Here is a 25,063-nt window from a genome sequence, read left to right as displayed (position 1 = left end):
ATGGGACCGATTTTATAAATTTGACATCAGTTTCCAAGCAAATGTGATTTATTGAGCATCTATTCCTGTAGCAGGAGGACTGTATATATATATATATATATATATATATATATATATATAATATATATCCAGCGTATGACAAGACCATATAGTCCATTCATGGCAGGATCTTCCTCATCTTCATCTCACTCCTACTGAGCGTCTGAGGGAAATCCACCCAAGTGGTCCAGGAAAATGCAGGCTGCAGGGGGTTGGTTGTGTTATAGCGAGCATTAAGGCCGGCCTCACCACAGCCCCAGGGGTGGTACCAGAACCCTCCTCCCCAGTACTCGGCACAGTTCTGGGGGTGTCCATCCTGATCCTTGTCATAGGTGGAGAACATGTTTCCTGAGTGGGGGCTCAGGGCGTCACCTGCATGGGCAGAAGAGATCGAAAGATGTCCTGAATAACATACTTATAGGAAACTTACCACCACCGATGGTAGATGCATTTAATGTATGTAAGGAGATAACTCTTTTTAGGGCTAATCTTTAGTCCCCTGTATATTTTTTTAATCATTAATTGTGTTAATATGTAAATTTATCAAAGAGGCTACTGGGGCGTGGAGTAGCCAGGGCTGAGGCCCCAGTGGCCTGTTTGATCCTCCTACGCAGGCATCTTCAGTGAGCAGCTACGAGGACCTGCGCACACACTCATCCACGAAGCCAGAGTTCTGCGCATGTACAGTAGCTCTGGCTTGGGAGCCATGACCGAGCAGCCGCTGGCCTGCGTTCTGTGCATGCGCAGAACTCTGGCTTTGCGGACGAGTGCGCGCAGCTACGAGGAGGATCAAGGAGGCTACAGGGGCCTCACCTCTGGCTACTTCACGCTCCAGTAGGCTCTTTGGTAAATTTACATATTAACACAATTAAAGATGAAAAATTATACAGGGGACTAAAGGATTAACCCTAAAAAGGGCTATCCTTACATACATCAGATGCACCTACCACCAGATGTACCTTAATAGGTAGATCCCTGGTGATAGGTTTCCTTTAAGAGCTTATTATGAGAAATACAACAGTTGGGTGGTCTCTGCTTGTCTTTCCTGCAGCGGTGATAGGCCCGATACACATGTGACTGCCTACTCAGCGGTTATGCTGCAGACCTGTCACTGCTGCAAGTAAATCATCAAAGACCAGTGGGGAGAACCAGAGCTTAAGAGATGCATCAAGTATTTAGAGGAACCATCTTGAAACACTTCAACACCATCCAAAAATGATTCTTGATTAATGTAGTACAACTTTACCTGCCCCACCACCAATAAATGCCCCGACGTGCAGCCAGTAGCCGTCGCTGTCAGGATTCAGGGCGTGGCGGGAGAGGCTGAAGTTCATGTATTGGGCTGAAACCCTGGTTCCCTCCAAATCTTCTAGTTCCACCCTGAGCTCGTACTCCCCGCACACCGTCAGGCGGTAAATGTTCTGCAGACCTGGTGTCCAGAGGAAAAATACTCAATTAAATCCTGACAACAATTCTGTCCCCAATATTCATTCTATGGCTTCACAATGGGGATAATTTACTAAGGGCCCTAATCGGATTTTTACGGCGGGTTACCCAAATTTTTCCGTTTTGCGCGGATTTTTCATGAATTGCCCCGTTTTTTTGGTGCACGTGATCGGATTGTGGTGCATCAGCGTCTGCGTGCATGCGAGGGAAATCGGGAGGCGTGGCCAAACAAAAACCCGACGGATTCGGAGAAACCGCCGCATTTTTTAAAAAAAAGTGTCGCTGGACACGCGCTTACCTTCACCCGGCCCGGCTTGGTGAACTCCAGTGCGATCCGAGGAACTTCAGAGCAGCAGCGACACCTGGTGGACGGCGGAGGAACTACCTTAGTGAATCCCGGCCCGGACCCGAATCCACCGCAGAGAACGCAAATGGACCGGGTAAGTAAATCTGCCCCAATGTTGTGACAAATGTGCCCCATCAGGTGAGGAGACCTAACGTAACATCTATGCCGGAGTCTACACTGATTTACGATCTGTGGTCAGCTTAGACCATTCATAATGTGGGGGCAGAAATGTGAAACCATCCTGGAGGATAGTCTGAAACGACTCCAAGTTGTGTTTGTATGGTTCTTGCTTGGTAAAGCTATATTTTGGACCCAAAAAATGTAAAAAATAAAAATTTGCAGTGAAGAAGTCATTGTTGATCTCCTCCTCATCCCCACTGACACGACCCTTTCACACCCGTCCATATCTGGAAGTTGGTAAAAATCTTTATTTACCGAGCCAGTACTCTCCATCCGCGTTCCCGAAGCCATTCACGTAATCCTGCCAGGGCTGGTCGAAACGCACAGAGCCATCCAGACGCCTCTGAAACACCTGTCACAGGTTACAGTTAGTACATCATGGAGATCAACCGCCCATTATCCCACCACCGAACTCACCGTCCAGACCATCCCGCCACTCGTCATGTCACAGTACACTGGTAGGGGGCGCTGTGCTCCTTGTGGATATATGATATACACACCACTCGGGGGTCGTCTTATGTCCCATATATCCTGGCAGTCTACTGGGAACCAGTCCACCTCCGACTTGTGCTGTGGAGCTGCGGATGAACAAGGAAGGAGGGAAAGCTGAGGGAGCGGTAGAGGGCACCACATGTGCTTATATGAGGATGAGTGAGGGGGCACAAATTTATTTACAGCTGATTACTGTAGATTCACATCGTTCCTGTCCACATCAATCCATGAATATAAGTGGTGGGACTATACTGTGTGCACATATGTGTCCATGTATACAGTGAGCATGTTCTTGTGAGGTGCACTAGGGACCCCCCACATCTTACGCCTCTTACCCGGAGGGCTTTGCTTCCAGCTTCCAGTTACTTGCTGAATACAACACAACACGAAAAAGATGAGTATCTAAGAGACAGGAAAGCTGGATGAGGAAGAAGACTATAACCATCATCATCATCATCTGATCATCTGGGGTCAACAAGTCACAACAAGTCAGAGTTATTCGTGTTGTGGTATTTGTGGTAACTCATTGATGGCACAGTAAAAGAGAAGAACACCAAAAAAAATTCATTGGGGACATTCATTACACATTTTCCATCAGTTTTCTGGTGGGAGGGCACATGAATGCCCCCTACCGACAGTTGTTGGCTCCTTCGACTGGCACATCACTTGGGGGAGAGCCTCAAAGCGAACGCCCAACCCACCAGATTTACTATGGTCTCCATAGTCGAGACTGTAGCAAAAAACCCTGGTCCTAGGTCCAAACTGTTGGAGTTTGTGCCCATATACAGTAGATAGGGGCACTTTTAATGTTGGTGAACACTATTTTCAGAAGACTAACCTTCAGACCCTATAACCTGAAATTAAAGGGAGGGGCTACCTGTTAAAATGTAACATGTATCGAATAGGTAAGAAATATTAGTCATCATCGGGAACACCCCCTGATATTACGATGAAGGTGTCTCCCTCAGTGGAGATGGTTCCTAGTATCTCCATACAACTGTATGAGGGGAGGGAAAAAACGAGAACTCTTGGCTGTTTCTGGTGGGACCTTCTAGATACACTAAGCAATTACAATATTAAGCACACATTTCATATATTTATATATTCTAGATCTTGGCCCAGTCATTCATAGACATTCACATTCAATGATTCAATGGTGCATGGAAGGAGGGACGAAAAATGGCACTGTCCAACACCTCGACAAGGGAGGTCTCCCTCTAACTTCCACTGTCAGGTACAAGTCAGGAGGACTTAGATGATTGACCGAACCAATTGAGATCAGCAGGTTTGGTTGATGCATATCTAACATAGCTTTATTTTGGACATACAGCATCATGAGAGGTCATCTTACTGGAGAAGACAATTACGGTGGAAGGAGGTGGAAGAAGCTACAAGATAAATAGAGAAGTTGACAGAAATTGGATCATTACGCAAATAATTTAGGACAATCACTGTGACCTCAAGGTCAGTTCTTCTCCAAGACGATGTACCATTCTTCATAAAGCCAGAAAATGGAAGAAGCAGCAGCTCTGGAACGATTGCTTCATATCTAGTTGGATACAATTGAGAAAGCAGCAGCAGCACTTTGTTGTAATCCAGAAAATCAAGTGTTCTCCTCATTCATCAGAAATACATGCAACAACAAAGACTGAGTGTCGAAACGTGTCATTTATTTCTGATGCATAAAGAGAACACTTGATTCGCTGGATTACTACGGAGTGCTTATCTTCCTGGGCACATGCAACTGGGATCTTTCTGCTCCGGGCACCCACCACAATGTAGGCAGGCCCAGATTGGGCAAATGTGGATGCTGACTCAAACTTTGTCTTTCTGGACATCATATGTTAAGTATCATAGTTTATATGGTTGAAAAAAGACACTGGTCCATCAAGTTCAACTAAGGAAGGGAAGGGATATGTGATTGGGATGTTCTCAAGATCCATAACAAATCTAGGACCTACTAAAAGAACATGAGACAACTAGAGGCAAGAGGTGACCATGGCATGGACTGAGTATGGTGATGGCATCTAAGCAAGAGACATCTCTTACCTTCATGATAGAAAGTCTGTCTTCAGGACTCGTGGAACCAGTTGGATGAAACATTATCAGACAGTGACAATATATATAGACTTTGACGACAATTACCGGAACATCAATGAGGGATGGTATGTTTGGGGAAAACCAGTTCCCTTGTGGTCTTACAGAAAGACTCTGCTCATTGTGCTGCAAAAATCTCCATAATGCTACTGTCCTTCAGGGTTATTCTCAGGATAGTCATGGGTTAGACCTTTGGGATGAAGCTGTGGAGTAGCCCCCTCTATCCAATGTCTGCCGAGACTACCTGAAAATATCTCTCACTCCTACAATGGTGAGAAAATGATGGAAATTTGAAGAGATAAACATATCAAGGACTTATTTCTCTTTATTATTGACATCTATAAAATGTTATTTACAAGAACCCAGGAAGACATTTGCAAGAACTTGTCACCTTATAAGTAGTGCACAATGGTTAGGTTTATCATGGGAGGCATTGAGCTTCACTTATTGTGTTTTTTAAGGTTCCTCTTTTGATATTTTCACGGTTCCAAGAATAAAAGTCTTTATTTTACAAAGAAAGTCCCGGCCTTTACCACTTAGGATCCCCCCACCCCCCACCCCAAGAATTTGCTGATCCTACACAAAGATAATGGAAATTCCACTGAAATGTTACATTATTTTACACGGTTTTACACTCCTACATGACATGTGTCCACCACAAGCCTAGTCTAGTAGATTTCATGAAGATGCCCCAGATACAAGAGGATTGTAGAGACAAAGTTCCTTCATGGAAGCCGTGTATAATCTTGGTATATGATGTAGAGTGTTCTGGTGCCATAGAAAGATATTCAATTGCATTGACAGGTCGTTGTTGACTCTCCTGATGACCACGCATGGTTGTAGTGTGGTCTTTCTCCACCAAAACCTCATGAATACTGACTATTGGATTTTACGGCGATCTTCATCTCAGATGCCTTCATGGAGTAGTATTGTCCTTTCCATCCTGCCCATGTCAGGCCTTTCGCATATTCTTTAGTGGTGCCCTTGAGGTATAGTCCATTTAGGTTGGCGCTGTGACAGTTATGGTACCAAGAAGCGCCTTGAAATATTTCCGCACAGTTACCTGCAATTGTGTCTCTGTCTTTGTCGTGAGTGGAAAAGGGCATCTGCTTCTGAGTACTCAGTGAATCTCCTGTAATAGACAAGTAAAGGAAGAAGAGTTTACTTTGCAGAGGGTCTATAGTCAACTTTTAACTCCTGAAGCCTTAACCTTGTGTTCACCTTCGGTTTGTATCTGTACACATTATATTTCACAGTTTTGGAGTAGACTTTATCCCTTTGCTAATTTTAAGGTTTCCTGACACCAGATAGGGGACATCCTCTACACATAGAGGAGAAGAAGTTCTACCATTCTATAGACAAAGGGTATCTGCTTCAACTAGAGAAGGTTCTACCATCACCATAGACAGGGGGCATCCTCTACATCTAGAGGAGAGGAGGTCCTACCATTCTATAGACAGGGGGCATCCTCTACATCTAGAGGAGAGGAGGTCCTACCATTCTATAGGCAGGGGGCATCCTCTACATCTAGAGGAGAGGAGGTCCTACCATTCTATAGACAGGGGGCATCCTCTACATCTAGAGGAGAGGAGGTCCTACCATTCTATAGACAGGGGGCATCCTCTACATCTAGAGGAGAGGAGGTTCTACCATCATCATAGACAGGGGGCATCCTCTACACCTAGAGGAGAGGAGGTTCTGCCATCACCATAGACAGGGGGGAACCTCTACACCTAGAGGAGAGGAGGTTCAACTATCACCATAGACTGGGAGCATCCTCTACACCTAGAGGAGAGGAGGTTCAACCATCACCATAGACTGGGAGCATCCTCTACACCTAGAGGAGAGGAGGTTCTACCATCACCATAGACAGGGGGCATCCTCTACACCTAGAGGAGGAGGAGGTTCTACCATCACCATAGACAGGGGGCATCCTCTACACCTAGAGGAGAGGAGGTTCTACCATCACCATAGACAGGAGGCATCTCTACACCTAAAGGAGAGGAGGTTCCACCATCACCATAGACAGGGGACATCCTCTACACCTAGAGGACAGGAGGTTCTACCATCACCATAGACAGGGGGCCTGCTCTAAACCTAGAGGAGAGGAGTTTCTACCATCACCATAGACAGGGAAAATCCTCTACACCTAGAGGAGAGGAGTTTCTACCATCACCATAGACAGGGGGCATTCTCTAACATAGAGGAGAGGAGGTTCTACCATCACCATAGATAGGTGACATCCTCTACACCTAGAGGAGAGGAGTTTCTACCAAAACCATAGACAAGAGGCATCCTCTACACCTAGAGGAGAGGAGGTTCTACCATCACCATAGACAGGGGACATCATCTACACCTAGAGGAGAGGAGGTTCTACCATCACCATAGACAGGGGGCATCCTCTACACCTAGAGGAGAGGAGTTTCTACCAAAACCATAGACAAGGGACATCCTCTACACCTAGGGGAGAGGAGGTTCTACCATCACCATAGCCAGGGGGCATGCTCTACACCTAGAGGAGAGGAGGTTCTACCATCACCATAGACAGGGGGCATCCTCTACACCTAAAGGAGAGGAGGTTCTACCATCACCATAGACAGGGGGCATCCTCTACACCTAGAGGAGAGGAGGTTCTACCATCACCATAGACAGGGGGCATCCTCTATACCTAGAGGAGAGGTGGATCTACCATCACCATAGACAGGGGACATCCTCTACACCTAGAGAAGAGAAGGTTCTACCATCACCATAGACAGGGGGCATCCTCTACACCTAGAGTAGAGGATGTTCTACGATCACCATAGACAGAGGACATCCTCTACACCTAGAGAAGAGGAGGTTCTACCATCACCACAGACAGGGGGCATCCTCTACACCTAGAGGAGAGGAGATTCTACCATCACCATAGACAGGGGACATCCTCTACAACTAGAGGAGAGGAGGTTCTACCATCACCATAGACAGGGGGCATCCTCTACACCTAGAGGAGAGGAGGTTCTACCATCACCATAGACAGGATGCATCCTCTACACCTAGAGGAGAGGAGATTCTACCATCACCATAGACAGGGGGCATCCTCTACACCTAGAGGAGAGGAGGTTCTACCATCACCATAGACAGGGGACATCCTCTACACCTAGAGGAGAGGCGGTTCTACCATCACCATAGACAGGGGACATCCTCTACACCTAGAGGAGAGGAGGTTCTACCATCACCATAGACAGGGGGCATCCTCTACACCTAGAGGAGAGGAGGTTCTACCATCACCATAGACAGGGGGCATCCTCTACACCTAGAGGAGAGGAGGATCTACCATCACCATAGACAGGGGCAACCTCTACACCTAGAGGAGAGGCGGTTCTACCATCACCATGGACAGGGGGCATCCTCTACACCTAGAGGAGAGGCGGTTCTACCATCACCATAGACAGGAGGCATCCTCTACACCTAGAGAAGAGGAGGTTCTACCATCACCATAGACAGGGGGGATCCTCTAGACCCAGAGGAGAGGAGGTTCTACCAACACCATAGACAGGGGGCATCCTCTACACCTAGAGGAGAGGAGGTTCTACCATCACCATAGATAGGGGGCATCTTCTACACCTAGAGGAGAGGAGGTTCTACCATCACCATAGACAGGGGGCATCCTCTAGACCTAGAGGAGAGGTGGATCTACCATCACCATAGACAGGGGACATCCTCTACACCTAGAGAAGAGAAGGTTCTACCATCACCATAGACAGGGGGGATCCTCTAGACCTAGAGGAGAGGTGGATCTACCATCACCATAGACAGTCGACATCCTCTACACCTAGAGAAGAGAAGGTTCTACCATCACCATAGACAGGGGGCGTCCTCTACACCTAGAGAAGAGAAGGTTCTACCATCACCATAGACAGGGGGCGTCCTCTACACCTAGAGGAGAGGAGGTTCTACCATCACCATAGACAGGGGACATCCTCTACACCTAGAGAAGAGAAGGTTCTACCATCTCCATAGACAGGTGGGATCCTCTAGACCTAGAGGAGAGGTGGATCTACCATCACCATAGACAGTGGACATCTTCTACACCTAGAGAAGAGAAGGTTCTACCATCACCATAGACAGGGGGCGTCCTCTACACCTAGAGGAGAGGAGGTTCTACCATCACCATAGACAGGGGGCATCCTCTACATCTAGAGGAGAGGAGGTCCTACCATTCTATAGACAGGGGGCATCCTCTACATCTAGAGGAGAGGAGGTCCTACCATTCTATAGGCAGGGGGCATCCTCTACATATAGAGGAGAGGAGGTCCTACCATTCTATAGACAAGGGGCATCCTCTACATCTAGAGGAGAGGAGGTTCTACCATCACCATAGACAGGGGGGAACCTCTACACCTAGAGGAGAGAAGGTTCTACTATCACCATAGACTGGGAGCATCCTCTACACCTAGAGGAGAGGAGGTTCAACCATCACCATAGACTGGGAGCATCCTCTACACCTAGAGGAGGTGGAGGTTCTACCATCACCATAGACAGGGGGCATCCTCTACACCTAGAGGAGAGGAGGTTCTACCATCACCATAGACAGGAGGCATCTCTACACCTAAAGGAGAGGAGGTTCCACCATCACCATAGACAGGGGACATCTTCTACACCTAGAGGGCAGGAGGTTCTACCATCACCATAGACAGGGGGCATCCTCTACACCTAGAGGAGAGGAGTTTCTACCAAAACCATAGACAAGGGACATCCTCTACACCTAGGGGAGAGGAGGTTCTACCATCACCATAGCCAGGGGGCATCCTCTACACCTAGAGGAGAGGAGGTTCTACCATCACCATAGACAGGGGGCATCCTCTACACCTAAAGGAGAGGAGGTTCTACCATCACCATAGACAGGGGGCATCCTCTACACCTAGAGGAGAGGAGGTTCTACCATCACCATAGACAGGGGGCCTCCTCTAAACCTAGAGGAGAGGAGTTTCTACCCAAACCATAGACAAGAGGCATCCTCTACACCTAGAGGAGAGGAGGTTCTACCATCACCATAGACAGGGGACATCATCTACACCTAGAGGAGAGGAGGTTCTACCATCACCATAGACAGGGGACATCCTCTACACCTAGAGGAGAGGAGGTTCTACCATCACCATAGACAGGGGGCATCCTCTACACCTAGAGGAGAGGAGTTTCTACCAAAACCATAGACAAGGGACATCCTCTACACCTAGGGGAGAGGAGGTTCTACCATCACCATAGCCAGGGGGCATCCTCTACACCTAGAGGAGAGGAGGTTCTACCATCACCATAGACAGGGGGCATCCTCTACACCTAAAGGAGAGGAGGTTCTACCATCACCATAGACAGGGGGCATCCTCTACACCTAGAGGAGAGGAGGTTCTACCATCACCATAGACAGGGGGCATCCTCCATACCTAGAGGAGAGGTGGATCTACCATCACCATAGACAGGGGACATCCTCTACACCTAGAGAAGAGAAGGTTCTACCATCACCATAGACAGGGGGCATCCTCTACACCTAGAGGAGAGGATGTTCTACGATCACCATAGACAGAGGACATCCTCTACACCTAGAGAAGAGGAGGTTCTACCATCACCACAGACAGGGGGCATCCTCTACACCTAGAGGAGAGGAGATTCTACCATCACCATAGACAGGGGGCATCCTCTACAACTAGAGGAGAGGAGGTTCTACCATCACCATAGACAGGGGGCATCCTCTACACCTAGAGGAGAGGAGGTTCTACCATCACCATAGACAGGATGCATCCTCTACACCTAGAGGAGAGGAGATTCTACCATCACCATAGACAGGTGGCATCCTCTACACCTAGAGGAGAGGAGGTTCTACCATCACCCTAGACAGGGGACATCCTCTACACCTAGAGGAGAGGCGGTTCTACCATCACCATAGACAGGGGACATCCTCTACACCTAGAGGAGAGGAGGTTCTACCATCACCATAGACAGGGGGCATCCTCTACACCTAGAGGAGAGGAGTTTCTACCAAAACCATAGACAAGGGACATCCTCTACACCTAGGGGAGAGGAGGTTCTACCATCACCATAGCCAGGGGGCATCCTCTACACCTAGAGGAGAGGAGGTTCTACCATCACCATAGACAGGGGGCATCCTCTACACCTAAAGGAGAGGAGGTTCTACCATCACCATAGACAGGGGGCATCCTCTACACCTAGAGGAGAGGAGGTTCTACCATCACCATAGACAGGGGGCATCCTCCATACCTAGAGGAGAGGTGGATCTACCATCACCATAGACAGGGGACATCCTCTACACCTAGAGAAGAGAAGGTTCTACCATCACCATAGACAGGGGGCATCCTCTACACCTAGAGGAGAGGATGTTCTACGATCACCATAGACAGAGGACATCCTCTACACCTAGAGAAGAGGAGGTTCTACCATCACCACAGACAGGGGGCATCCTCTACACCTAGAGGAGAGGAGATTCTACCATCACCATAGACAGGGGGCATCCTCTACAACTAGAGGAGAGGAGGTTCTACCATCACCATAGACAGGGGGCATCCTCTACACCTAGAGGAGAGGAGGTTCTACCATCACCATAGACAGGATGCATCCTCTACACCTAGAGGAGAGGAGATTCTACCATCACCATAGACAGGGGGCATCCTCTACACCTAGAGGAGAGGAGGTTCTACCATCACCCTAGACAGGGGACATCCTCTACACCTAGAGGAGAGGCGGTTCTACCATCACCATAGACAGGGGACATCCTCTACACCTAGAGGAGAGGAGGTTCTACCATCACCATAGACAGGGGGCATCCTCTACACCTAGAGGAGAGGAGGTTCTACCATCACCATAGACAGGGGGCATCCTCTACACCTAGAGGAGAGGAGGATCTACCATCACCATAGACAGGGGCAACCTCTACACCTAGAGGAGAGGCGGTTCTACCATCACCATGGAATGGGGGCATCCTCTACACCTAGAGGAGAGGCGGTTCTACCATCACCATAGACAGGAGGCATCCTCTACACCTAGAGAAGAGGAGGTTCTACCATCACCATAGACAGGGGGCATCCTCTAGACCCAGAGGAGAGGAGGTTCTACCAACACCATAGACAGGGGGCATCCTCTACACCTAGAGGAGAGGAGGTTCTACCATCACCATAGATAGGGGGCATCTTCTACACCTAGAGGAGAGGAGGTTCTACCATCACCATAGACAGAGGGCATCCTCTAGACCTAGAGGAGAGGTGGATCTACCATCACCATAGACAGGGGACATCCTCTACACCTAGAGAAGAGAAGGTTCTACCATCACCATAGACAGGGGGGATCCTCTAGACCTAGAGGAGAGGTGGATCTACCATCACCATAGACAGTGGACATCCTCTACACCTAGAGAAGAGAAGGTTCTACCATCACCATAGACAGGGGGCGTCCTCTACACCTAGAGAAGAGAAGGTTCTACCATCACCATAGACAGGTGGGATCCTCTAGACCTAGAGGAGAGGTGGATCTACCATCACCATAGACAGTGGACATCCTCTACACCTAGAGAAGAGAAGGTTCTACCATCACCATAGACAGGGGGCATCCTCTACACCTAGAGGAGAGGATGTTCTACGATCACCATAGACAGAGGACATCCTCTACACCTAGAGAAGAGGAGGTTCTACCATCACCACAGACAGGGGGCATCCTCTACACCTAGAGGAGAGGAGATTCTACCATCACCATAGACAGGGGGCATCCTCTACAACTAGAGGAGAGGAGGTTCTACCATCACCATAGACAGGGGGCATCCTCTACACCTAGAGGAGAGGAGGTTCTACCATCACCATAGACAGGATGCATCCTCTACACCTAGAGGAGAGGAGATTCTACCATCACCATAGACAGGGGGCATCCTCTACACCTAGAGGAGAGGAGGTTCTACCATCACCCTAGACAGGGGACATCCTCTACACCTAGAGGAGAGGCGGTTCTACCATCACCATAGACAGGGGACATCCTCTACACCTAGAGGAGAGGAGGTTCTACCATCACCATAGACAGGGGGCATCCTCTACACCTAGAGGAGAGGAGGTTCTACCATCACCATAGACAGGGGGCTTCCTCTACACCTAGAGGAGAGGAGGATCTACCATCACCATAGACAGGGGCAACCTCTACACCTAGAGGAGAGGCGGTTCTACCATCACCATGGACAGGGGGCATCCTCTACACCTAGAGGAGAGGGGATTCTACCATCACCATAGACAGGGGGCATCCTCTACACCTAGAGGAGAGGAGGTTCTACCATCACCATAGCCAGGGGGCATCCTCTACACCTAGAGGAGAGGCGGTTCTACCATCACCATAGACAGCAGGCATCCTCTACACCTAGAGAAGAGGAGGTTCTACCATCACCATAGACAGGGGGCATCCTCTAGACCCAGAGGAGAGGAGGTTCTACCAACACCATAGACAGGGGGCATCCTCTACACCTAGAGGAGAGGAGGTTCTACCATCACCATAGATAGGGGGCATCTTCTACACCTAGAGGAGAGGAGGTTCTACCATCACCATAGACAGAGGGCATCCTCTAGACCTAGAGGAGAGGTGGATCTACCATCACCATAGACAGGGGACATCCTCTACACCTAGAGAAGAGAAGGTTCTACCATCACCATAGACAGGGGGGATCCTCTAGACCTAGAGGAGAGGTGGATCTACCATCACCATAGACAGTGGACATCCTCTACACCTAGAGAAGAGAAGGTTCTACCATCACCATAGACAGGGGGCGTCCTCTACACCTAGAGAAGAGAAGGTTCTACCATCACCATAGACAGGTGGGATCCTCTAGACCTAGAGGAGAGGTGGATCTACCATCACCATAGACAGTGGACATCCTCTACACCTAGAGAAGAGAAGGTTCTACCATCACCATAGACAGGGGGCGTCCTCTACACCTAGAGAAGAGAAGGTTCTACCATCACCATAGACAGGTGGGATCCTCTAGACCTAGAGGAGAGGTGGATCTACCATCACCATAGACAGTGGACATCCTCTACACCTAGAGAAGAGAAGGTTCTACCATCACCATAGACAGGGGGCGTCCTCTACACCTAGAGGAGAGGAGGTTCTACCATCACCATAGACAGGGGACATCCTCTACACCTAGAGGAGAGGAGGTTCTACCATCACCATAGACAGGAGGCATCCTCTACACCTAGAGGAGAGGAGGTTCTACCATCACCACAGACAGGGGCATCCTCTACACCTAGAGGAGAGGCAGTTCTACCATCACCATAGACAGGGGGCATCCTCTACACCTAGAGGAGAGGAGGTTCTACCATCACTATAGACAGGGGACATCCTCTACACCTAGAGGAGAGGAGGATCTACCATCACCATAGACAGGGGGCATCCTCTACACCTAGAGGAGAGGAGGTTCTACCATCACCATAGACAGGGGACATCCTCTACACCTAGAGGAGAGGAGGATCTACCATCACCATAGACAGGGGGCATCCTCTACACCTAGAGGAGAGGAGGTTCTACCATCACCATAGACAGGGGACATCCTCTACACCTAGAGGAGAGGAGGATCTACCATCACCATAGACAGGGGGCATCCTCTACACCTAGAGGAGAGGAGGTTCTACCATCACTATAGACAGGGGACATCCTCTACACCTAGAGGAGAGGAGGATCTACCATCACCATAGACAGGGGGCATCCTCTACACCTAGAGGAGAGGAGGTTCTACCATCACCATAGACAGGGGACATCCTCTACATCTAGAGGAGAGGAGTTCTACCACCACCATAGACAGGAGGCATCCTCTATAACTAGAGGATAGGAGGTTCTACCATCACCATAGACAGGGGGCATCCTCTACACCTAGAGGAGAGGAGGTTCTACCATCACCATAGACGGGAGGCATCTCTACACCTAGAGGAGAGGAGGTTCCACCATCACCATCGACAGGGGACATCCTCTACACCTAGTGGAGAGGAGGTTCTACCATCACCATAGACAGGGGGCATCCTCTACACCTAGAGGAGAGGGGGTTCTACCATCACCATAGACAGGGGGTATCCTCTACACATAGAGGAGAGGAGGTTCTACCATCACCATAGACAGGGGGCCTCCTCCACACCTAGAGAGGAGATTCTATCATCACCATAGACAGGGGGCATCTTCTACACCTAGAGGAGAGGAGGTTCTACCATCACCATAGACAGGGGGCATCCTCTACACCTAGAGGAGTGGTGGTTCTACCAACACCATAGACAGGGGACATCCTCTACACCTAGAGGAGAGGAGGTTCTACCATCACCATAGGCAGGGGACATCCTCTACACCTAGAGAAGTGGGGGTTCTACCATCACCATAGACAGGGGGGGAACCTCTACACCTAGAGGAGAGGTAGTGCTACCATCACCATAGACAGGTGGCATCCTCTACACCTAGAGGAAAGGAGGTTCCACCATCACCATAGACAGGGGGCATCCTCTACACCTAGAGGAGAGGAGGTTCTACCATCACCATAGACAGGGGGGATCCTCTACACCTAGAGGAGAGGTAGTGCTACCATCACCATAGACAGGGGGCATCCTCTACACCTAGAGGAGAGGAGGTTCTACCATCACCATAGACAGGGGACATCCTCTACACCTGGAGGAGAGGCAGTTCCACCATCACCATAGACAGGGGACATCCTCTACACCTAGAGGAGAGGAGGTTCTACCATCACCATAGACAGGGGGCATGCTCTACACCTAGAGGAGAGGAGGTTCTACCATCACCATAGACAGGGGGCATCCTCTACACCTAGAGGAGAGGAGGTTCTACCATCACCATAGACCGGAGGCATCCTCTACACCTAGAGGAGAGGAGGTTCTATTATCACCATATACAGGGAACATCCTCTACACCTAGAGGAGAGGAGGTTCTACCATCACCATAGACAGGGGCATCCTCTACACCTAGAGTAGAGGAGGTTCTACCATCTCCATAGACAGGGGGCATCCTCTACACCTAGAGGAGAGGAGGTTCTACCATCACCATAGACAGGAGGCATACTCTACACCTAGAGGAGAGGAGGTTCTACCATCACCATAGACGGGAGGCATCTCTACACCTAGAGGAGAGGAGGTTCCACCATCACCATCGACAGGGGACATCCTCTACACCTAGTGGAGAGGAGGTTCTACCATCACCATAGACAGGGGGCATCCTCTACACCTAGAGGAGAGGGGGTTCTACCATCACCATAGACAGGGGGTATCCTCTACACATAGAGGAGAGGAGGTTCTACCATCACCATAGACAGGGGGCATCCTCCACACCTAGAGAGGAGATTCTATCATCACCATAGACAGGGTGCATCTTCTACACCTAGAGGAGAGGAGGTTCTACCATCACCATAGACAGGGGGCATCCTCTACACCTAGAGGAGTGGTGGTTCTACCAACACCATAGACAGGGGACATCCTCTACACCTAGAGGAGAGGAGGTTCTACCATCACCATAGGCAGGGGACATCCTCTACACCTAGAGAAGTGGGGGTTCTACCATCACCATAGACAGGGGGGAACCTCTACACCTAGAGGAGAGGTAGTGCTACCATCACCATAGACAGGGGGCATCCTCTACACCTAGAGGAGAGGAGGTTCTACCATCACCATAGACAGGGGGGATCCTCTACACCTAGAGGAGAGGTAGTGCTACCATCACCATAGACAGGGGGCATCCTCTACACCTAGAGGAGAGGAGGTTCTACCATCACCATAGACAGGGGACATCCTCTACACCTGGAGGAGAGGCAGTTCCACCATCACCATAGACAGGGGACATCCTCTACACCTAGAGGAGAGGAGGTTCTACCATCACCATAGACAGGGGGCATGCTCTACACCTATCGGAGAGGAGGTTCTACCATCACCATAGACAGGGGGCATCCTCTACACCTAGAGGAGAGGAGGTTCTACCATCACCATAGACCGGAGGCATCCTCTACACCTAGAGGAGAGGAGGTTCTATTATCACCATATACAGGGAACATCCTCTACACCTAGAGGAGAGGAGGTTCTACCATCACCATAGACAGGGGCATCCTCTACACCTAGAGTAGAGGAGGTTCTACCATCTCCATAGACAGGGGGCATCCTCTACACCTAGAGGAGAGGAGGTTCTACCATCACCATAGACAGGAGGCATACTCTACACCTAGAGGAGAGGAGGTTCTACCATCACCATAGACAGGTGCATCCTCTACACCTAGAGGAGAAGAGGGTCTACCATCACCATAGACAGGGGAATCCTCTACACCCAGAGGAGAGGAGGATCTACCATCACCATAGACAGGGGGCATCCTCTACACCTAGAGGAGAGGAGGTTCTACCATCACCATAGACAGGTGCATCCTCTACACCTAGAGGAGAGGGGATTCTACCATCACCATAGACAGGGGGCATCCTCTACACCTAGAGGAGAGGAGGTTCTGCCATCACCATAGACAGGGGCATCCTCTACACCTAGAGGAGAGGAGGTTCTACCATCACCATAGACAGGGGCATCCTCTACACCTAGAGGAGAGGAGGTTCTACCATCACCATAGACAGGGGCATCCTCTACACCTAGAGGAGAGGAGGTTCTACCATCACCATAGACAGGAGGCATCCTCTACACCTAGAGGAGAGGAGGTTCTACCATCACCATAGACAGGGGCATCCTCTACACCTAGAGGAGAGGAGGTTCTACCATCACCATAGACAGGAGGCATCCTCTACACCTAGAGGAGAGGAGGTTCTACCATCACCATAGACAGGGGACATCCTCTACACCTAGAGGAGAGGAGATTCTACCATCACCATAGACAGGGGACATCCTCTACACCTAGAGGAGAGGAGGTTCTACCATCACCATAGACAGGGGGGATCGTCTACACCTAGAGGAGAGGAGGTTCTACCATCACCATAGACAGGGGACATCCTCTACACCTAGAGGAGAGGAGGTTCTACCATCACTATAGACAGGGGACATCCTCTACACCTAGAGGAGAGGAGGTTCTATCATCACCATAGACAGGGGGCGTCCTCTGCACCTAGAGGAGAGGAGGTTCTACCATCACCATAGACAGGGGGCATCCTCTACACCTAGAGGAGAGGAGGTTCTACCATCACCATAGACAGGGGGGATCGTCTACACCTAGAGGAGAGGAGGTTCTACCATCACCATAGACAGGGGGCATCCTCTACACCTAGAGGAGAGGAGGTTCTACCATCACTATAGACAGGGGACATCCTCTACACCTAGAGGAGAGGAGGTTCTACCATCACCATAGACAGGGGGCGTCCTCTACACCTAGAGGAGAGGAGGTTCTACCATCACCATAGACAGGGGGCATCCTCTACACCTAGAGGAGAAGAGGTTCTACCATCACCATAGACAGGGGGGATCGTGTACACCTAGAGGAGAGGAGGTTCTACCATCACCATAGACAGGGGGCATCCTCTACACCTAGAGGAGAGGAGGTTCTACCATCACCATAGACAGGGGGGATCGTCTACACCTAGAGGAGGTTCTACCATCACCATAGACAGGGAGCATCCTCTACACCTAGAGGAGAGGAGGTTCTACCATCACCATAGACAGGGGGGATCGTCTACACCTAGAGGAGAGGTGGTTCTACCATCACCATAGACAGGGGGCTTTCTCTACACCTAGAGGAGAGAAGGTTCTGAAACCTTTATTTTGTGAGTAGCCAAAGCAGAACAAAATAATCCAAAGTGCCTTCGTCATAACAATGTAGGTCACTTACCAATAGGTTTTTGGGAATTTCCCTCTTGAAATCCGTCAATATGCAGCTTGTACCCATCCTCCTCTGGATCAATGGAAAATGGTGACAGAGAGAAGGTGTCATATATTCCATGCCGAGCTTCATTCTCAAAATCCACTAGGTCAATCCGAAGGCGATAGGACCTCATCTGAGAAAGGAGGTGAATGTTCTTTAGACCTGGAGATGAAGTGTAGGAGACTTTAAGCTGCCATCAGTTTCATATCACATGTGGGATGAATATGATGAGAAACATCCTTACCCAACCAATATTCTCCATTCGCATTCCCAAACCCATTCTTGTATTCCTTCCAGCCACGGTAGAAGCTCACGCTGCCATCAAACCTCTTCTGAAACACCTGAGAAGGAGATGACAATACAGGGGTTAGGAGAGGATGAAAACCTTTCCACTCATGATCACCAGTGTCTCTTGGTCCTCACCGTCCAGGGTCCTCCAGAACTGGTCATGTCACAGTACACAGGTACTGCAGGGGAGTTCCCACCACCAGGATATATCAGGTACACACCATCCGTGGTCAGACCCTGGGCAGACAAATCCGAGCAGTCATGGGGTTGACAGGAACTTTTGCAGCTATTTACTAAAAGGACAGGAGACAAGAAGAGGTCAGAGGTTTCTTTATTTCACTTTCATCTGGAGGTGAGGGCAGAATTTAACCATTGATTCTCCTTAATGTTGCCTCAAAAAGAAACTCCCCTATACTTTGGTGTTCCTCATGTGGCCTTTTCATAAGATGAGGGCTTCAGGAGAGTCACCATGATCATTTATGGTCCAGTTTTGCATCACGTGATGGCTGTGACCTCTGTCTATGCAGATTGAAGAGGTTTTCATAGCTCCACCCCTTTTGCTCAAAGCTTAAAACAATCAATCGAAAAATGTAGGATTTTTGGGACCAACATGGAGATAGAGATAATGTCATGTACTCAACGTGTTATCACCAATGTAGTCAGAGGGTTTATCCTCAATAAGGCTCAAAATCTACTCACGATAATGTTGATTCAGGGGCGCGGGATGGGCACTCTGCATCAGAAGGACAAGGACAAAATTCATCAACAGCTTCTGATTGGAGGAGGAGAAATATGTATATTTTAATATTGAGGATACAACCTCCTTGGATTAAATGGGGAGTTACATCGCTATGATCATCATCAAACTCCAAGTACTGGCACATCACATAAGTAGAAAGAAGCGGAATGTATGTGGACCGGCGCTTATGACCAAGTATGGATCATGAATGGTCTGTGGAACGTTCTGAGATGACCTGAGCTGTCCCCCTCCTCCGTGATGCTCTTACCTTCATGATTGTGGAGGTCTTCAGGCTGGAGAAGGAGCTCAGGTCTCTGCTTTATAAAGGACAAGGTCATACGTTTCCTCATACCTGGTGAACCCAACATTGCTCAACAACCTCCCGGAACGTCAGGGCCGAGTGTAAATAGACTTTCTGGTAAATGATCGTCGAACAGCACAGGAGGGACTAGTGATCTGTGTATTTACAGGGAGAGAGGTTCAATATTCTAAAACGATCCGACGCCCCAACCAATGTCAGAGCAACCTTCAGGAGCCATGGGGACCACCCGGTCACGTTAGTTCAACCAGAAACCAGTGGAACTAAAAGAACAATGAACAGAATGTTTAATGACTTGATGTCCTTCTGACCTTCTCTGCTTCTTGCCAACTTCATTCTTAAACTGGCAGAGAAAGTTGTGGACATAGTAGATTAACGAAAGGGTTTTCCATGACTTGTTAGACTTCTGTAGATCCCAGCATGCATTGCAGCATCGGAGTAAGGTAAATATAGATAAATACCAGCTCACCTATTATTCAGTTGTGTGGAGTGAGGCACGGACCTTCCTCTGCAAGGGCAGAACATACTGAGATATCAAGTCCACGGTCCAGCCAGGCTCCAAACACATAGGGGCACATTTACTAAGGGTCCGCAGCCGCGAATCCGTCGGGTTTTTCCCAAATATTTCCTCTTTGCGCTGTAGTTCACGGGATTGTGGCGCCCGTGATCGATTTTTGGCGCAATCGCGCCGACTTTCGCGCGACAGTAATCGGGGGGCGTGGCCACCGGACAACCCGAAGGATTCGGAAAAAACGCAGAATTTAAAAAGCCATTTGTGTCGCAAGATCAAGCACTCACATACACCAGAAAAAAGCAGGTGAACTTCGGCGGACCTCGGCGCAGCAGCGACACCTGGTGAATATCGGCGCACGGACCTTAGTGAATCCCGGCAGACCCGAATCAGCGTCGGAGAACCCGCCGCTGGATCGCGACTGGACCGGATAAGTAAATGTGCCCCATAGTTTTTGGAGCGTGGCTGGACCGTGGACTTATTGGGGCACATTTACTTATCCGGTCCAGTCGCGATCCAGCGGCGGGTTCTCCGACGCTGATTCGGGTTCTGCCGGGATTCACTAAGGTCCGTGCGCCGATATTCACCAGGTGTCGCTGCTGCGCCGAGGTCCGCTGGAGTTCACCTGCTTTTTTCTGGTGTATGTGAGTGCTTGATCTTGCGACACAAATGGCTTTTTAAATTCTGCGTTTTTTCCGAATCCTTCGGGTTGTCCGGTGGCCACGCCCCCCGATTACTGTCACGCGAAAGTCGGCGCGATTGCGCCAAAAATCGATCGCGTGCGCCACAATCCCGTGAACTACAGCGCAAGTAGGAAATATTTGGGAAAAACCCGACGGATTCGCGGCTGCGGACCCTTAGTAAATGTGCCCCATTATCTAAGGCTACCTGCACCAGACGATTGCAGCTCCGCAGGACACAACCAATGTCTGCATCACGTGTGTCATCAGTGGGTGAGCTCTGCTCATGTGGCGGTGACTATAGGAAAAGACCAGGGTGCAAACCCGGGCAGGAGTAGGACCTACTCTATCTAAGGCTCAGGTAGGTGGCTCACGCACAGGCCATAAGCATGAGCGCCTAGAAGTAAATGGGGAAGTGTACGGCACGCACGCCCCCTTAAACAACTTTCATGTGCAGGGGCTCAGCTGCCCAGTCAATAGCAACGAGAGGAGGAAGGAGAGACAGCGGACCGCCCCTGAGCCCCTGAGCTCTAAACCTGCAGCTGAACAATCACTTGCGTCAGGAACTTTGTGCAGTAAAAGTAACAGAAAATAAAAGTTCTAGCAACTCAATGGAGTGCGAACTCTTCCAAATTCTAAGGTCCTCAAATAGGTCTGTGAAAGCCTCAACATTTAAGGGCAAGGTCGTCCTCTGGGGCTGAGACACACGAGTGAGTTTGGTGCATGCGCTGAAAACCGGAACTGAACGCTGCAGGTTGGATGCTGGGAGCCTGATGATCAAACTCTCTTGTGTATATGGCCTAAGGGCCTTGCCGTTATCATGCAGGCGCTGGTGGCGTATAGGAGCGGCTTTGCGGTGGAGACCTGAGCCGGTCAGCAGATTTTTTGGTGGGTTGAAAACCTCTCACTATAGTGTGTAAGATCAGAAATCGCCCAGAAAATAATCCACATGCTACACCAGTGCGAATGTAGCCAAAAAAAGGGGGGAGACAAGCGGCTGCTGCTCACGAGTGGTGGTGGAAAGCAGGGTAGGGGGGGGGCGGACCCCACGTGTTTCGCCACCAATGTAACAACTGATTGTGTGTTGATAGTAAATAGTAAAGCTGCCCCCCCCCCATGTGTAAGGAAAGCCCCCCCCCCCGATGTGTAAGGAAAGCCTCCCCCCCCCCCCCCCGATGTGTAAGGAAAGCCTCCCCTCCCCCCCCCCGATGTGTAAGGAAAGCCTCCCCTTCCTCTCCAAAATTAGTAATAACACCCACCTGTAGAGCGGCGTCGCCGGTTCAGACACATTGTTACGTCACAGGAAGTGGCGCTTGTGGTAATACAGAGAAGAGCGAACAAGCGCGTGCGCACAACCCATCAACTCAGTGTATAAAGTATTAACACTGGCCATTAACACTGGCTTTCACAAAAAACTAAAGATTGATGACACGTATATAGTAACCCTAAAATGACTGAATCTTCAGGGAAAGCGCAGAAGAATTATTTTCTGGGGGGCCGCACTTTCGTCAGGTTTCTCGAATTTTTCCGTTTTGCACCGTATTCCGCCGGGATTTTGGTGCACGCAATTGGATTGCACCAGCTTTCATGCGTCGCAGGATCGCGACAGGACCGGGTAAGTAAATGAGCCCCATTATATTTGGATTTGGACTTGTCTACATATTTGTATAGCCGGGTACAGGGGCTCTGTCTGGGGCTCTGCTCTGTACTTTCAGGTGCCCGGCTTTGATGTAATATGTATTGTGTGTGTGTTGTATGATGATTACATAAAGATTTTCTGGATTTACTTTTGGTCACTTGTTGCATCTTTCTGCTTCTTTTGTTGAGTTATATATTTTGATGCATGAGCACTCCAGGGGTGCGGTGCCCGCCTCCATCTCTCTGTTATTTCTTTATGATGCAGGGACTCCCATTCCCTTCACCGGGTACAACGTGTGGAATCGGGACAACATACAGGCTGCACACTGAGCCCTCAGAGGGGGGAGCAGTTGGATTTGCGCCCTTGTAGTTGCTGTCACTGAATGTGAATGGAAGCCGCGGTGACGTCACTGCTTGTGGCTCTGTGTCCCGTGTCTCCATGGCCACGTCCCCCTGTGGAAGTGATGTGCCCATTGCTTGTAGATTGATGTATATATATTATTATTGTCTGGGAGATTTGGGCTCATATATTTTCTAGCTTGTAATCTCTGACCATTTCGTATTCGTGGAGACCTTGGACACACGTGGATCTCATCACTGTCCGTCTTTTGTAAGAGATTCGGGAAATCTTTGTCTGTGTCAGTAAGCGTCGCTCTGTTCTGTTTTGTGTGACATTTTCAGGTAAATATTGGCTCATCTTTTGCTTATTTCATCTCAGAACTAACAATAAAACTGAGCAACAAATTCCAAGCCTTGAGCAATATTTGTGTAAACCACAAGGGTTGTGTAATAATAAGAATTCCTTTATTTACCGTATATAGCGCACATAGATTCTGCAGCGCTGTACAAAGTATGCCAAATTGGTCCCTGTCCCCATGGGGCTCACAATCATTACGAGAACTCAGAAAATCACATTGTTAACATTTCTTTTTGGAAATGTTCAGAATTTCATAGTTAGTTTTTTTTATTTTATCTGATTATAAGAATCTAAAGAAAGTCTTGACCATTACCCCATGTCCCGGGTAATTACCCCATGTCCCGGGTGCTCCTGCAGCCAATGTCCTGGGTCCTCCTGCAGCCAATGTCCCGGGTGCTCCTGCAGCCAATGTCCCGGGTCCTCCTGCAGCCAATGTCCCGGGTGCTCCTGCAGCCAATGTCCCGGGTCCTCCTGCAGCCAATGTCCCGGGTCCTCCTGCAGCCAATGTCCCGGGTGCTCCTGCAGCCAATGTCCCGGGTCCTCCTGCAGCCAATGTCCCGGGTGCTCCTGCAGCCAATGTCCCGGGTCCTCCTGCAGCCAATGTCCCGGGTGCTCCTGCAGCCAATGTCTTGGGTCGCAGACGCACCCGTGCCCCTCTCCGCTCCCCAGGACCCCCGAGGCTGACTGTCTTACCTCGCGATGGCTCCGGCGGGCCGGTGCGCGTCACCACCTCCTAGGGCCGGGCGCATGCCAGCTTCTCTGACCGGCTGCCCATTCTGTTAAATTTCCTGCCCCTACTGTGTCCCCTGCAGGATCTTTGTGCCTTGTGTCTCTGAGAAAGCTTGGTCCCTATGCCTTGTGCTTGTGACCCCGGTTCCGTCCCTGACCTCGCTCCTCTGCTGCCAGCCCTGACCTTCCGCTACGTCCCCGACTCTGATCCTGCGCTGCTTGTCCTGACCTCCTGCCTGTCCACGACTACGACTCTGTGGAACGACCTGGCGGTACCACGCCGCAGCAAGTCCAACCTGCTTTGTGGTGGGCTCTGGTGAAAACCGGGTACCACTTAGACTCCGCTCCTGGGTGTCAGCTTACGTCATCGTCCGCTGTGGTACAGAGGGTCCACTACCTGACACCCCAGATGACCTCCCACCCTTATGAGTTTGCTCACCCACATAATATTCCACAATAATCTATTAAAATGAAGTTAAAGAGAATTCCACATAAACATTACATGATTTCCTCCAGGCATCCCCAAGGACCTGTGGGTACAGTACACAACCCTAACAAATATAAATGTACACATTTAGGAAGATCATTGTTGAATCTGCAGAAAAAGGAAAAATAACTGGAGAAACATCCTCCACCCAAGCAATGAGTAATCTAGTCATGTTCTGTTCCATTATTATTAAGGTATTGAATTTCATTAAGTCTTTGGGGTCTTTGTTGACTCTCATGATGACCGGCTGTGGTTGTGGACTTCTTAGCGTGTAAATGGTTGTTTTCAATCATGGACATCTCATGAGACATCATGAACCTTAGAATGTGGACAGTCAAGCGACGTTCAACTCAGATAACTTCAGGGTATATAGTACTGCCTGTCAGGATCAGGGGTAGTGGATCCTCTGTACCACTGCGGACGATGACGTAAGCATCTGGGACCGGAGTCTAAGTGGCACCCGGTTTTCACCAGAGCCGCCGCAAAGCCGGTTGGACTTGTTGCTGCAGGATACCTCCACCCTCGCTAG

At 49.6% G+C, this 25,063-nt stretch overlaps 2 protein-coding genes across 2 annotated transcripts; both read right to left on the bottom strand.

Annotated features, from left to right (window-relative positions):
* Window positions 1–134: 134 nt before the first annotated feature.
* On the bottom strand, window positions 135–4,759 carry LOC140076287 (microfibril-associated glycoprotein 4-like). The gene is made up of 6 exons (XM_072122848.1): window positions 4,553–4,759; window positions 2,839–2,905; window positions 2,429–2,589; window positions 2,267–2,363; window positions 1,286–1,468; window positions 135–411 (listed from the first exon to the last, which is right to left on the bottom strand). The coding sequence occupies exons 1-6, from the start codon at window positions 4,604–4,606 to the stop codon at window positions 158–160; spliced, it is 816 nt and encodes a 271-aa protein (XP_071978949.1). The 5' UTR covers window positions 4,607–4,759; the 3' UTR covers window positions 135–157.
* A 148-nt stretch (window positions 4,760–4,907) lies between these two features.
* LOC140076288 (microfibril-associated glycoprotein 4-like) lies at window positions 4,908–20,052 on the bottom strand. The gene is made up of 6 exons (XM_072122849.1): window positions 19,742–20,052; window positions 19,434–19,506; window positions 18,870–19,027; window positions 18,691–18,787; window positions 18,414–18,608; window positions 4,908–5,732 (listed from the first exon to the last, which is right to left on the bottom strand). Exons 1-6 carry the CDS (start codon window positions 19,745–19,747, stop codon window positions 5,467–5,469), a joined length of 795 nt encoding a protein of 264 aa, XP_071978950.1. The 5' UTR covers window positions 19,748–20,052; the 3' UTR covers window positions 4,908–5,466.
* Window positions 20,053–25,063: the final 5,011 nt, after the last annotated feature.

Source organism: Engystomops pustulosus, chromosome 8 (genome assembly GCF_040894005.1).
Source record: "Engystomops pustulosus chromosome 8, aEngPut4.maternal, whole genome shotgun sequence".
NCBI classification, from domain to species: Eukaryota; Metazoa; Chordata; class Amphibia; order Anura; family Leptodactylidae; genus Engystomops; species Engystomops pustulosus.
This window is presented reverse-complemented; position numbering and strand designations above follow the sequence as displayed.